The sequence below is a fragment of the Oryzias melastigma genome, linkage group LG18 (assembly GCF_002922805.2).
Source record: "Oryzias melastigma strain HK-1 linkage group LG18, ASM292280v2, whole genome shotgun sequence".
Lineage (NCBI taxonomy): Eukaryota > Metazoa > Chordata > Actinopteri > Beloniformes > Adrianichthyidae > Oryzias > Oryzias melastigma.
The window spans coordinates 3,424,309-3,438,301 of record NC_050529.1 but is presented as its reverse complement, the minus strand read 5'-3'; the positions used below and the strand labels follow the sequence as shown (position 1 = coordinate 3,438,301).

Here is a 13,993-nt window from a genome sequence, read left to right as displayed (position 1 = left end):
CCCTCCACCCCGTCTCTGGATGTGCGCATGCGCAGCACTATCAGGCGCGGTCCTCATGGCTAACGCTGGTGTCGGCTGTAGTAAAACAGATTTTCTTCTTTGTGTGAGAGCAAACAAGGATACAAGTTTTAGCAACCCAACATTAAACCCCTAAGATTTTTTTTTTTTAAATATTTGGCGGCTGTATAGGGAGTAGTCTGGCGACAGGATCCAACGACACTAGCCAAGGACTTGTCTGACGACATGAGGTAACGACATGGGTAACGGCAGGAGCAAACGACGTTAGCAACTGTTGCTAAGGACTTATCTGACGACAGGAGGTGACGACAGGAGCAAACTACAGAAGCAAAGACAATGTAGAGTTTTCAGACTAAAGCAAGCTCCAAACGTCACAAAACAGATGCAAATTATCATCAAAAAAGCACAAACACACTGAAAATGTTGCTTAGTAGAACACATACATGAACAAATAATCAATAAACGTGTTTAAAAGACATAGACAAAGGACCAACGACAAAGCAGTGGACGCAAAAACGCAAAAACATATTTTTGGCACAAATGGAACCCCATAGAAATAGTTCCTTGTTAGTGGGTGGAGTTAGTGTCTGTTCTTCTGTTGCATTACGGGACTTGAGTGTTTTACCGGCACCATGAGTGAGAGTGGTGTGTGTATGAGTGACCCTCCTCACAGTGTCGGCTCTTCCGTGGTTCTGTGCTGTGAAATGAATGGTGGTCACAATGTTGACACCATCTGATTACATGGCCTGCGTGTACGCTTTCTCCTCCAATCACTTGAGGTTGTATAATATATGGGACGCAAGTGATCTCTGGATTCAAACCTACCAATCATCTGCTTGGCTCTGCTCCTATGGAAGCCCAAACTGTTCTTAATTAAATAAATAAATACAACATTATTTAATCAAGCAACACTCCAATAAAAGTCATTTCAATAAATAATTGACCATTTTATTATGAAATATATTTCATTAAAATTTAAATGGACCATTTTATTATGAAATACGTGTCATTTTTACTTTAAAACATAATTTTTATGTTAAAAACATTTCATAATAAAAAATATATATCATAATAATTTTTTTTTCATGTTGGATATTATTATAATCATGTGGGGGTTTTTTTGTAGAAACTTATTTCAAAATTACTGTTTTCCAAAGTGTCCTTTTTATTTCACAATGCTGTTTTTCAGAACGACGTATTTATTTCATGATGAGCTTTTTCCGAATAATAACTCTGTCTGTCAATCACTGAAAGTGGGTGGGATCTAAACATTCATTGGCTGATCCTCTGACATCGACTTGTATGCCTAGACTCCTGCTCTACTGTGTGTCGCCCCGTACCCAGACAGTAACGCAGACAATCACCAAGATGACATATTTCGGTGACATCCGTGTAGCTTTGCTGAGCTTAGCGGATCAAATAGAAACAGGCGATCTGTCAGCAGACGCTATTTTGAGACGTTTGGACGACATTTTTGAAATGATCGGTTTGGTACACGCGGCAGAAGAGCACGCTAACATCCACGACTCTATTTACGACGCTGAAGTTGGCTCCACACCGCCATGTGTGCGGGAACGCACGCGGCGGGGTGGGAGTGCGCTGAGCTCAATCTGGCAATCGGCGGTGTGTGTGGGGGGGGTCTGGACATAAGCGAGCACGCGGCCGGGTATGCCCTAAATGCGCTGGGGTTCGGAGCGGAAAGAGGATGAGAGAAAGACTGAGAGACGACGCTGAAGTTGGCTTCCGAATTACAGCTTCCGATTCGCGAGAGCGTTCTTTAATCCTGGTTTGAACTGTCTAGGTGCAGTAGTTTTCGAACAGGACCTGTTTTTAGGTGGTCTGAGTTCGAAAAATACAGTGGAACGCTCTCGCGAATCGGAAGCTGTGAATCGGAAACCAATTTCAGCGTCGTAAATAGAGTCGTGGATGTTAGCGTGCTCTTCTGCTGCGTGTACCAAACCGATCATTTCAAAAATGTCGTCCAAACGTCTCAAAATAGCGTCTGCTGACAGATCGCCTGTTTCTATTTGATCCGCTAAGCTCAGCAAAGCCACACGGATGTCACCAAAATTGTCTGCGTTACTGTCTGGGTACGGGGCGACACACAGTAGAGCAGGAGTCTAGGCATACAAGTCGATGTCAGAGGATCAGCCAATGAACGTTTAGATCCCGCCCACTTTCAGTGATTGACAGACAGAGTTATTATTCGGAAAAAGCTCATCATGAAATAAATACGTCGTTCTGAAAAACAGCATTGTGAAATAAAAAGGACACTTTGGAAAACAGTAATTTTGAAATAAGTTTCTACAAAAAAACCCCACATGATTATAATAATATCCAACATGAAAAAAAAAATATTATGATATATATTTTTTATTATGAAATGTTTTTAACATAAAATTATGTTTTAAAGTAAAAATGACACGTATTTCATAATAAAATGGTCCATTTAAATTTTAATGAAATGTATTTCATAATAAAATGGCCAATTATTTATTGAAAAGACTTTTATTGCAGTGTTGCTTGATTAAATAATGATGTATTTATTTATTTAATTAAGAACAGTTTGGGCTTCCATATGCTCCCACCCAAATCTCCACAATATATTTCCTTCCAACATATTTTATTATTTTCAAACATTTTTGAAAAAGCGCCAATGAGCCGCAAGGGAGTGCAAGGGAGTGCTTGAAGAGCCGCAGGTTGCCGACCCCCGGCTTAGCTGCTACAAACAGCTTTGTCAACTCGTTTCTCGCTTTTTCCTCCAAACTACAACAAAGAGAGCAATAGATGAGGAAGAGAAAGGGTTAAAATTGCGGGTGATTGAGTCATTTCAGCAACACATAGCAGATAAAAACCTCGAAATAGTTCTGCCCAGCTCTGCTGCTGAGAACCGCGTGTCTCTGCCGCTGAGCCTGTGTGCGGTTGAGCGACAGTTAGAGAGGAGGACCCGAGTGAAGCGAGAGGCCACGCCCTGCCTTGGATCTACCAATCAGCACTAGCAGCTACTTGGAATGGGAGTCAGAGAGAGCAGAGCGCTCTGTTTTTCTTGTTTGCATGGCATCACGTTTGGGGGGCAGTCCTGGAATTTGGGGGGGCATTGCCCCACCCTGCCCATGCCTAGATCCGGCCTTACTCCTCCCCCATCCGCCCACTTCATTTGGGAGAGACTCAGGAGTCAAAGTTTATTAAAGTCAAAACTTTATTAAACAGAAGAGGGATCAAACATGTGCGCACAGGAGCAGAAAGTGCTCATAGTCCTGAAATGTCCGCGAGGAATGTTTGTATGGAGATGTCTTATTTCTGCAAGGAGTTTTGACATACAAAAATCGCCATAGTACGCATTATTGATTTATCATGTTTTTTCATTATTACTCTTTTCCCACATTTATGCTCTAAAAATAACCTGCGATTGGTAAAATCCGTGAAGTAGAATTAAAGATGTTTTGAGGCAATAAAACTTTTCGCTATACTATTTCTCCACTTTTCCTGACGAACACGGGAAGATTTTTACTTTTTTCTCTCTTGTTTAAACTCTCAAAGTTCAAACCTTCATAGAAAAATAAGTCCAGTTTAATAGAATAAAAGAAAGATCTGATTGCGATCAAAGATTTACGAAGATCAGCAGAGCTGCACACATGACGCAGCAGAGGAGATGATTGACAAGGTCTCCAGCCATTTAGGACACAAAACAGACTGCGGTGTTTGGAAAAAAACGCAGCAGCATAATCACTGAAGGAATCAGCGAGAGCGCAAGAGGTGAACTGAGATACAGAAAGAAAACGCAATATTCTGTTCTATTTAACAGAGATTTTTGGGGGTTCAGATAGGAGCACAAACTGCAGAAGGGAGAAATTTAAAAAAAAAAAAAAAAAGTTCTATATTGGTCTTGAGCTGTGTGGCCAGATGGAAAAAAAAGAAATCATGCCTCTCTGATATTGGTCAGTGGCCGGACCAAAAGTGGGGCCGGATCTGGCCCGCGGGCCGTAGTTTCTTTGTCTATGTCCGCTTTAGACTCAGAAGCTTCCATGTTTCTGCTCTCCTAAAAAATTGTTTTCTCCAGCAGAAGAAGAACGACGAGAAGCTGGGGGCTTTGTCTTTAGACTTTCGGCCCAAATTTCTTCAAATATTGAATATTTTTTGTACTTCCAGGAAAATCCCTCATTATAGTTTGAAATCTTGGATCTTGCACATTTTCACATTTCAAACTTTTTCCAATAAGATGCTCTAAGCTTCTCATACTTTCCTAGGCAAGCATCCATACCTGCTCTCATTTGTCTCATTCTGTGTTTCATCCTCTAAAAGTCTGGGTTACATCTGCCCTCTGAGTTTAATCTTCCTCCTGTTTCACTGACATAAGTTCTGCCGCTGCCTGACGAGAGGTCAGCGGTCTTCTCAGGCCCCAGTAAACATTCAGAAAACACAAGACAACACAGCCACCAGTCAAATTGTCTAATGTTTAAATTTGATTTGCTCTCAACTATCTTTGAAAGTTTAAGCTCTAGAAATAGATTGTAGAATATCAGGGCTCTAGAGTCCGACCAATTTGGTCACATTTGTGAGATTTTTCATTGGTGCACCTAAGAAAAAAATTTGTCACACTGGTGCACCTCAACACACTCTCAGTAAAATGCGTACATATTGCACAACTTTGAACTCTGAAATACCATGTATAATATACGCCAAACATGGTTTTTGCGTGCATATGATACGCAATGGTAGAGAATGGGTTGCGCCGGCTTTTTAGGTTTCGTTTTGATCACGTGGTCAGAAATCCTCGGGCTCTTTTCTAAATGACGTCGTTCCCGGTTAAGGTTAGGACTACGGTTATGGTCAGGGTTAGAAAAACAAATTGTTCGTTAGTGGGGCTGTCTGTGATGCTCACGCCTTCACCAGGGGACATGTCAATTGTGGAAAACACAACCCGTTTTTGGCGTATATTATATACGGCATACCCCCGCGACCCCAAAAGGGAAGAAGCAGCCAGGAAGATGAATGAATGAATGAATATACACGGTATTTCCCAAATCGTGGCATACGTACGCATTTTACTGAGACTGGGCTGTGCACCTAGTCTACTGTGAGGACCAAAAAAAAAACCACACACACACACACACCCACCCATATTCTCCGTGACTCCAAAAGCCTCCTTCCTGTACATGTGTGCAGCTGTAACAACCTCCAATAAGAATTATTACTATTTTATTAGAATGGACATCTGAAGGAGCTTCCACACCTGCCGTGCCGGCGTGTGACCGTTCAGTTTGGGTCTGTGCGCACGCTCCCTATGCTGGCGGCCGGGTGAAGTGAAAGAAAACAGTTTGTTTAAATCCTTCACCACCAGAGCTTTAGCTACAGTGTTCAGGCTACATTCTTTCATCTACCGATAACTCGATGAATGTCATTCCAGAATCGGAGTAAACGAGCCTCGCTCTGATATGAAACTCTGAGCAGTTATGAAGAGTTTTCGTAATCCACGTTTATCGAGTTCGATAAAGTTATAAAGATATTCACAGATTCACTTCCGGGCTCAATAGCTCTTCAGAAAAACGTTCAAATATGACAGCAAGTATCTCAATCGTCTTGTGTCAACACAGAGAGTCACCTATACCACTATTTCAAAAGAAAAAAGATTGCTTTTTCCCCGTTTTTTGTGCAAAACAGTGGTTAAACAGAAGTTTTAATGTCTATACATCACCCCAATGTCATGTATAATCCGTCCTAACGGCCCTTTACAATGCTGACGGCCAAGCCACTCATGCCATTCAACAACTCTGAGATGGTCTATGAGTAACTCTTCTGTACGATTTCCTTGACTGTTATCCAGGCCCTCTCTATGTGTTGAGTATGTGCGCCTGTTTGGGGATCAACATATGACACACTGTGATTTACAGTGAAATGGGTGTAACCTAGCTGAGGTAGAGAATTGCTATAAGCCTGTCATTCATCACTGATTATTGTAGACCCCACTTTAACATGATGAGCTATAAGTGGTACCAGGTCTCTCCTTCTCCTTCTCTCAACTAACCGCAGAATAGGTTTTGCATGTCTTCTCCCCCTCCGGTCAACATAGCCTCCTGAGTCCCAGAAAAAAAAAAGTTTTGGAATTTCTTTTTTTTTTTTACATCACATCAGTCTTTGGGGTGTAAATAACAAAATTCCAACAAAAAAATTCAAAACATGTTTTTTTTTTTTTTTTATAGCATATCCTTTGGAGAGGACATCCGGACGTTTATGGAAAATATTAACATATGAACACATTTATTTATTTATTTATTTTTACATTTACATTTACACTCTGACATTTAGGACTGTACATTTAAACTTGAACCCGTCTGAACTTAAATTTTAGTGTAAACTCTTTTCCTCCTGAAAGAAATGACACTTGACCAAGATAATGTCACATGGTAGGCAAAATGGCCGAAATGTCCACTTGGTGTGTTAGTTATGGGTCGTTTCTGGTTTGTGGTACTCCATGAAGCAGTTCTTCTTTTTTGAGATGCAAAGATACATATTGCACTTGATGCACTTGATGAATGTTTTTCCAGTGCATCCTTCTGCTCTGCACCTGGAGGCATTGAGGTCATTCATCATCTGTGGCAAATGGATGGCTCCATACTTTCTCACTCTCTTGTCTGGCTGGGGCCTCCTTCTTTTGTCTGATGGAGCGCAGAACTCATCACTGGACACATCTGCCTCAATTGGATCACTTTGGCCGGACTGCGCCTGGGCAATCAGTTCCTCACCCAAGAGCAGTTTGAACTCATGGTATTGAAGAGTTTTCTTCATGGGTCGTGCCAAAGCCTGGCTGTCTTCCTTGTACTGTAACCAGGAGTTGGTGATGGCCAGATCAAAGAAGTGTAGGATTGTGCGAACAGTCCACTTCTTAGTGTGATTGGACATTCTGTAAAAGCTGAGCATTCTGTCACACATATCAACACCTCCCATGTTGATTCTATACTCTGCCACCACTGCAGGTCTTTGCACTTGAAGATGCCTTTTGTCTTTCTGTGACCATCTGGTGCAGGTATCCTGTAGTTCTATTCCATGCACTGTGGATGCCATGAGTACGGGTTTATTGTCAGTCCATTTTGTCACAGCCAGCTCAGCAGGCTTCCTTATCACCATTACGGAGGATCCTCTCCCTTTTTTCAGTAGATCTTTATCAGATGGAATTTTGCATTCCTTTGGGACTCTATTTTTCATCAGAGTTCCAGTTGCAGGCAAGCCCTTTTCCAGCAATTTATCCAACAGTTTGATTGAGGTGAAGTACCTAGAAGGACAGACATGGATAAAACAAGTTCCATAAAGTTTCCTGTTCATGTGAACACCACCAGGGTCATCATCATCCTCTTACCTGTCAAAGTACATGTAAGTTCCCCTGGGAATGGACTCAGTCAAGTGAAGCACTGCATTTGCTCCTATTCCAAGTCCTGTGTCTCTGCCAATGAAGGTGTTCTTTCCTTGGTAGACTTCAAAATCCAACACAATTCCAGTTGGAGTTGCAAGAACAAACACCTTTAATCCAGTTGGATTTGGCTTCCCAGGAACAAATTGACGGACTGGACATCGACCGGTGAAGGGAACCATTTGTTCATCAACGCAAACTTTTGCTGGCCTGGGGAGGTTTAGGCATCCTTGTTGCACCTTCTTCAGAAGCGGGCTGACTCTCCAAAGCAGGTTTTGCTTCTTCTCTTCTTCTGTTATTTCAAGATCATTGGTGACTTTGAGAGAACATCTGATCTTGAAAAAACGATCCCTTGTTATGGACTCAGCAACTATTGGCACTCTTGTTTTTGTGGCCCAGTACATTTTGAATTGTGGATAGCCAAGACATGCCATGTACACTGATACTCCAAAGAAGGTTTTAACCTCCCCAGGTGTTGTGTTTAGAGTGGAGCTTCTCAGCTGAAGATATCTCTGATTTGTATGAAAAGACATTTCCTCAAAAACTTTGTTGTTGATGTACTGATCGAGATATTTTGATGGCGGCCAGTCCACACGATTTGAAGCAGTACTGCCTATGGCATCTCTGGTGTCTTCCAACACAGGCATGAATCTTAGGAGATGGACAAAGAAATACAGTTAATTTCTGTAATTAAAGTATTTCAGCTGTTTGCTTACCTTAAAATATTTCCTATTGAAAACATCAATCCATCTAAAACAAAATATCTCAGAAGCCTACGTGTGTTACACAAGCAGCTGAGGCGTTCGGATCCACGTGCAACATTTATTGAGACAAGACTTGGGTACAGGGTGGTTCTGGGTGCTGATCAAGAAGTGAGGAAACACAGTGAGGAGTGGAACGAGGGCAGGTTAAATAATGAGGGACTGATGGGATAAATGAAAACAGGTGAGGGAAGCTCCAGGTGAGTGCTGGGGTGAAGTGAGGGGAGAGCTCCCTCTGGTGGCAGGAGGAGGGGAGCTCCAGGCCTATCCTGACAACGTGTTAGTTCTGGCCCATAGCGGACAACGAGTCCTCGCCTCCGTTACTTTGTCGTCCTCTTCCTCAGTCGACGACGACTCCTCTGCACTCTCTACCTGTCTATCTGACAAGTCTATGTCTGAATCTCCATCAATGATTTTGTAAAGAATTTTCTCTGCCTCAGTCAGTGAGCTGGCTCCTGTCACATTGTGATAAAAAGGTGGAAAAAAAGTTAGCAAGGCCGGATGTCCTCTATGGAGTATATACACAAACAAGACATTTTTCATGTGGAAAAAATAAATACACTGCTCAGAAAACTCACCTAAACTATTCCTAAGATAGTTATTTACTGGAATCAATCAGAATATTTAACTCACAAAACTCATAATTTCAGTAATATAAACTTACCTTTCTTCTACCCATAAAATGTGCTTGCTGCAATGGCTACCATTTTGAAGAATGAAAAAAGTGTTTTGTCAAGATCCCACCCCCAAACATGTAATATCATTGGAAAGCCCTGGATGTCCTCTGTCAGGGCCAATAAGATTTAACACAATACCATCTATGGTTTCAGAGATATAGACCAAAAACTAATGTACCCCACAGAGGACAAAAATGAATGGCTGGGTCTCAGCAGGATATCATCCCGAACACCCACTTCTTCCTTTTCTATCCACCAGCCATTCGTCCTCGTCCATACTGTTGAAAACATGAAATATGAGGAATTATTCTTCTTCAAGCCAAAAAAATATTTATTTCAATGGTAATTTGCATAATTAGATAATAGTGATCAGTGCTTGCCTTTTTTTGTGTCTGAAATGGCTCTCATCAACTGTGACAAACTCCTGCCGCCCCCCAATGTACTGGCCACTTGCTTGCTGATATCTGTCCATGGAAGTTGTGCACAAATCTCGCAGCTTTTGGGTCATCTTGGACACGGTTGCTGAGCTCCCAGAAATGCCGTCATTTATCATGTCCACTTGATGTAGGCGCAACCCTTGTGCAAACCTAATGGACAGAGCAAATGATTATTATACCAGTTCTATTATTCTATTTGGTTGGATACCTGTACTGCTCCTCGGGATGTAACTTCCCCGCTGCTGTGAAAACACAAACCGCAATAATTGTGGGGAACATGTTTTGGGGTATTTTCTGCAGAACTATGTCAATACATGTGGAAATAATAAAACTAACATAATTGCCAGAGACTATACATTAAGAGAGCCTGTTAGCACTGAGCACAGTTAGACCCTCAAGTTGCTCCAACAGGTTTTATGCTGACCAACACAGGATCTCCCAAGTGACAGTATTTTATCAAACATATTCCCATGATTAAAATGTTAAGAATGTAAGCCATAGATTACAAGTTTTAGCAAAATAAATCACAAAAGTGAAATAACTGCAATTACTTGTTATCGTCACGACTAGAAATACCACATGACATAATAACTTCCATCTTTAGAAAGTAAATAGTGTGCAAGTATGGATATCTTAGGTCTGGTTCGTATATTTGATTTGGCAAAGATTTTACGTTATATACCTTTCCTGACACAACCCTCCGTATTTTATCCGGGCTTGGGACAGCCGCAATGAGACCCTGGCTTGGGCCCCTCGTGTCTACATTAGACCGCGATGAGACACCACCACCACCTTATTTTAAGCCAGGAAAAACCCTGTATTGGCATGCAAAAAAACCCGAAACGATATGGGTCGATCCCTAGTAAAAAATAAACATTTTTCATCATTGACAGACTAAAATAATATACTAGTGCAATAGTGTGCCTGTACAGAAAGCGCATCCAGTTGAAGAGGGAGACCTTTGATTTGCTGAATAAAGATTTGTGTCTAATGGATCTCTTCACTTTTCTCCCTTTGTGACTGTGGTGCTTGCAAACCCTGAAAATGTACAAATAAGGATAAGAATGACACAGGTCAGGGTAGTGGCCAAAGCGATGATCCTGAATCTATGTTCATGTCAAGGACCCCAAAATTAATGTGAATTTGGCAATGAACCCCTTCTAAAATATTTTGTGCCCATAAAATGGATCTCAATACATTTCAGTCGTGTTAAGATTTTTCTGTATTTTTTTAAGTAACAGATATACGTGCTGCCTTTTGACTTGTTGTGGTCAAGTAGATTAATGCGAAGTTGAGTAATTTAAAATAGCAAATTTCTAGAAATGAAAGTGTAACACAACAGTATTTTTTGTCTCGGTGACCCGTTATTACTGAAGCTGCAAATCATGACAGCAGACTTCTGAAATGACGCGGGACATATAGTTTGACCAATCATGAAATTCAACTGTATTACCTCATTTCAACCTGTATGAACATACGATTTTTTTACCATTATTTTCAGGATTTTTCCAAGTTAATTTTAATTTGTCAAAAAATGAGCAATGACCAATAATTAGCCCTTTTAGAACCCAAATGTAAAGATAAACAGCCAGAAAAAAATAAAAGAAAAATAAATAAATAAAAATAAAAACTTGCCATGCATAGTTATCCACACAAATGGATTCCCTGAATTTCCTCTTGTGTTTGCATTTTTGGCATCTCATTGTTCGTCTTAGAAGTCTTTTCTGCTGCATCCATTTGATAAGGACTTTGTGTCTTCTTTTAGATTTCGATTCACCTTCAATAAGCTGTCTTACCTCAGTGGCTAAACCAGACATTGTTTTGCTAAGATATTAGAAGGATTCAGAAGGTCAACTTATTTCCTTATTCTGTTTTCTGTGCACTCAAAAAACCCCGGAGACTAGCTCCTGCCAGAAAAAATTTGAATTGTAAGAAATTATATATCGGCCTGATGAGAATCACACAAGCCAATCAAAAATGTACTCGGGGGATGGGGGCGGTGCCATGCGGCAATTCCATCATATTGGTTGGTTGTCAACTTGTCAATCACTACTCTAGGGCCATTTTGATTAGTTGCAGCTGGAGACAACTTTACGTGCCTTCCCTTCACTCACGAGTCACTTAGCAAGTTCTTTACCGTCATTGTTTGCATTCGGTTTCAAGGCATGAACACATGGTCAGGTAAGATGTCCAATCCCAGTGGGAATGCGCAAACTACCGGTATAAATCCAGGTACTGTTGGGAGAAAGAGGAAAAAGTCAGGAGCGGGAACTTCTCGGAGGAAGGACCCTTCGCCTGTGGACCAGAATGTGGTCGGCAACGGTGACGGTAAGCAAGCGTGGTATTGTTTCTTTCAAAGAAAAAACGTTTGCCAGAGTTGAATTATTAATATTATTATTATTAACGTGAACTGTTGGAATCAACTTCCGGTTGGCTGGGAACGTTCTTTATTTCAGCCTTTTTTCCTCCCTCCCCTGAGTTTTATCCGTTCACACAAAGGTTCTTCTTTTTTTAACTTTAGAAGCAAAAATAACATTAGTTGTGAAAACCTTATTCATGGGATTACCTCCATGAAAAAGGAAGAGGAGAGAGCCTCTCTGAGTTGTGCACATGCACGCTCTCATTAGGTATGTTTGCCCACCCGGCACCTTGCCTGGATCGCGGGTGAGGGCCCTGGTGGCAGACAAGATGGCGGCTAAAAATTATTAGCCGGATCATGGAAGTCCAGAACCGGGAAAATAACAACCCCCACCACCATGTCGTTCGAAAAATACTCTTGGTTTTGGTAGAAAAGTTCTAATTTAATCAGAAACCTTACCACTAACTTGTTTTTTTTTTTTTTTTGCATTTTGTGATTAAGGTGTCTCTGTTAGTACACCGTGTTTGAGATCATACCGGCGGACGCAACGCTGCGCAGACTGCCCGGATTGCCGTAGTTTTGACTCTGACATCACTTGTCAATAATGGAAACATCGCGAGAAATAGGAGGGTGCTGCTCTGGTAGCAAGCCGCCTTGATGACTACAAAACAATGCATTCTGGGAAACTTCGATGGGGAGCTGATCGAAATGACGCTAAATGAAGGAAACCTGCGAGTTTTATAACTCTTTCTGGAAAGTATTGAATCACTGATGTAAAAATGAACAAGATTTCAAATCATCTGTGGTTATCTGTGTTATTGTTGCATTTAAAAGTTAACTTTAATTTTATTTATTTCTGTGGGACAGTGGACATTAAAGTAACCCAGAGGCTTTCATCTGTTTTCCACAGACATATGTTAAAAATTATGATAAAAACATAATAGTAAAGTTCATACTAAGGAGGAGATGCAGATTAAAATTCAATGGAATGTTAAGGATGACTCAGACTTCCTGTTGTGGTTTAGTCATGTTGTTCGCCTTTATCTTGGGCCCCTTTCCCTGCTTGCCTGGTCTCGTCGACGATCAGGCAAGGCTCAAGTCATCTTGAACACAACTATTTCTAGCTGCATCGTCTGAGTAGACACCTTGTACCCGCCCTTTTTGCGCAGTATTTTTATGTTGATTGACAAGTGACTTCAGAGCAAAAGCTACTCGGCATGGACGCAATTCAGGTGCTGCGTTTTGTCCAGCCCAGTCTCAGTAAAATGCGTACATATTCCACGATTTGGGAAATACCCTGTATAAAACCGGTGTAAGTTCCTGCTCCCTGCTTTGTAGAGTGCGGACGCACATTGCTTTGCTCCCCCTTCTGCTTTTAATTTTCACTGATTATTTTCCTTTTTTCTTTTTTTTTAATCACACCAGCAATAACTTTTGAATACTTTCAATCCATCGGGTCGGATTTATTTCTCTATTTTACTCTAAACAAAATGATTTTGAGATTTGAGATTTTGATGAGAACCGTTACGTGGCCTTAAACTTGTTCCTAAGCAGTGATGTAGCACTGATTCTGATTTTTAATAAAAAATACATTTTTTATTTTATTTTATTTTGTAATTTTTGATCGTTTTCTTTTTAACTTATTTTTTTTAATGATAATCATTTTTATGAAAACAATCTGCACAAATTGTATTTTTTTTATTAGAATATTTTGATTTTTTCTAATGAAGATAATTTATACTTATTATTTTTATATTTTTTATTAATAATTATTTGATTAATACAATCTGGACTAATTGTCTTCTTTTTATGAGAATATCTTAATCTTTACTGCATTAGCAAATGAAGATGATTTAATTATTTTTTGTATTATCATAATTCATGCACAAAGTGTCTTTTTTCAATGAGAATATTAGATTATTGTTTATGTAATATGCAGTAATGATTACTGAAAAGTTTACAATCACTATGGTATTAATTTTCTTTGCTGATTAATACAAATGATTTGTCATGGATGCTTTGAAACTTGATTACATTAATGATATTAATGATCCTTAATAGCCTGATTTTATTAATATTTGATATTAAGTCCTGAACCGGATATTGATAATTCATGTAGAGAAAATGGTATGGTCGAGTCGGGGTGGGATTATATAAGTTCGCTTCCTTCCACTCCCTTTCAAGGGATCTACTTGTGATTTATTAAGTGATATGTTATGTACCTCCACAGCAAATGCCAAAGTGTTGTTTTTTTTCGGAGTTTCGGTAACAGAGTCCTATTTTTAACACTATGGAGTTCATTGAAAACTAATTACACTTTTTAGTGCCCAATAGAT

The 13,993-nt window shown here is 40.2% G+C and overlaps 1 protein-coding gene across 2 annotated transcripts; it reads right to left on the bottom strand.

The window, feature by feature from the left end:
* Positions 1-6,198: 6,198 nt before the first annotated feature.
* On the bottom strand, positions 6,199-9,116 carry LOC112139949 (piggyBac transposable element-derived protein 3). 2 transcript variants are annotated; one of them, XM_024262821.2, is made up of 3 exons: positions 8,462-9,116; positions 7,373-8,074; positions 6,199-7,288 (listed from the first exon to the last, which is right to left on the bottom strand). In XM_024262821.2, the coding sequence occupies exons 1-3, from the start codon at positions 8,725-8,727 to the stop codon at positions 6,457-6,459; spliced, it is 1,800 nt and encodes a 599-aa protein (XP_024118589.2). In that variant the 5' UTR covers positions 8,728-9,116; the 3' UTR covers positions 6,199-6,456. The 2 variants fall into 2 exon arrangements, with proteins under 2 accessions (XP_024118589.2, XP_036072685.1); XM_036216792.1 differs by having other exon boundaries at positions 7,373-9,116.
* Positions 9,117-13,993: the final 4,877 nt, after the last annotated feature.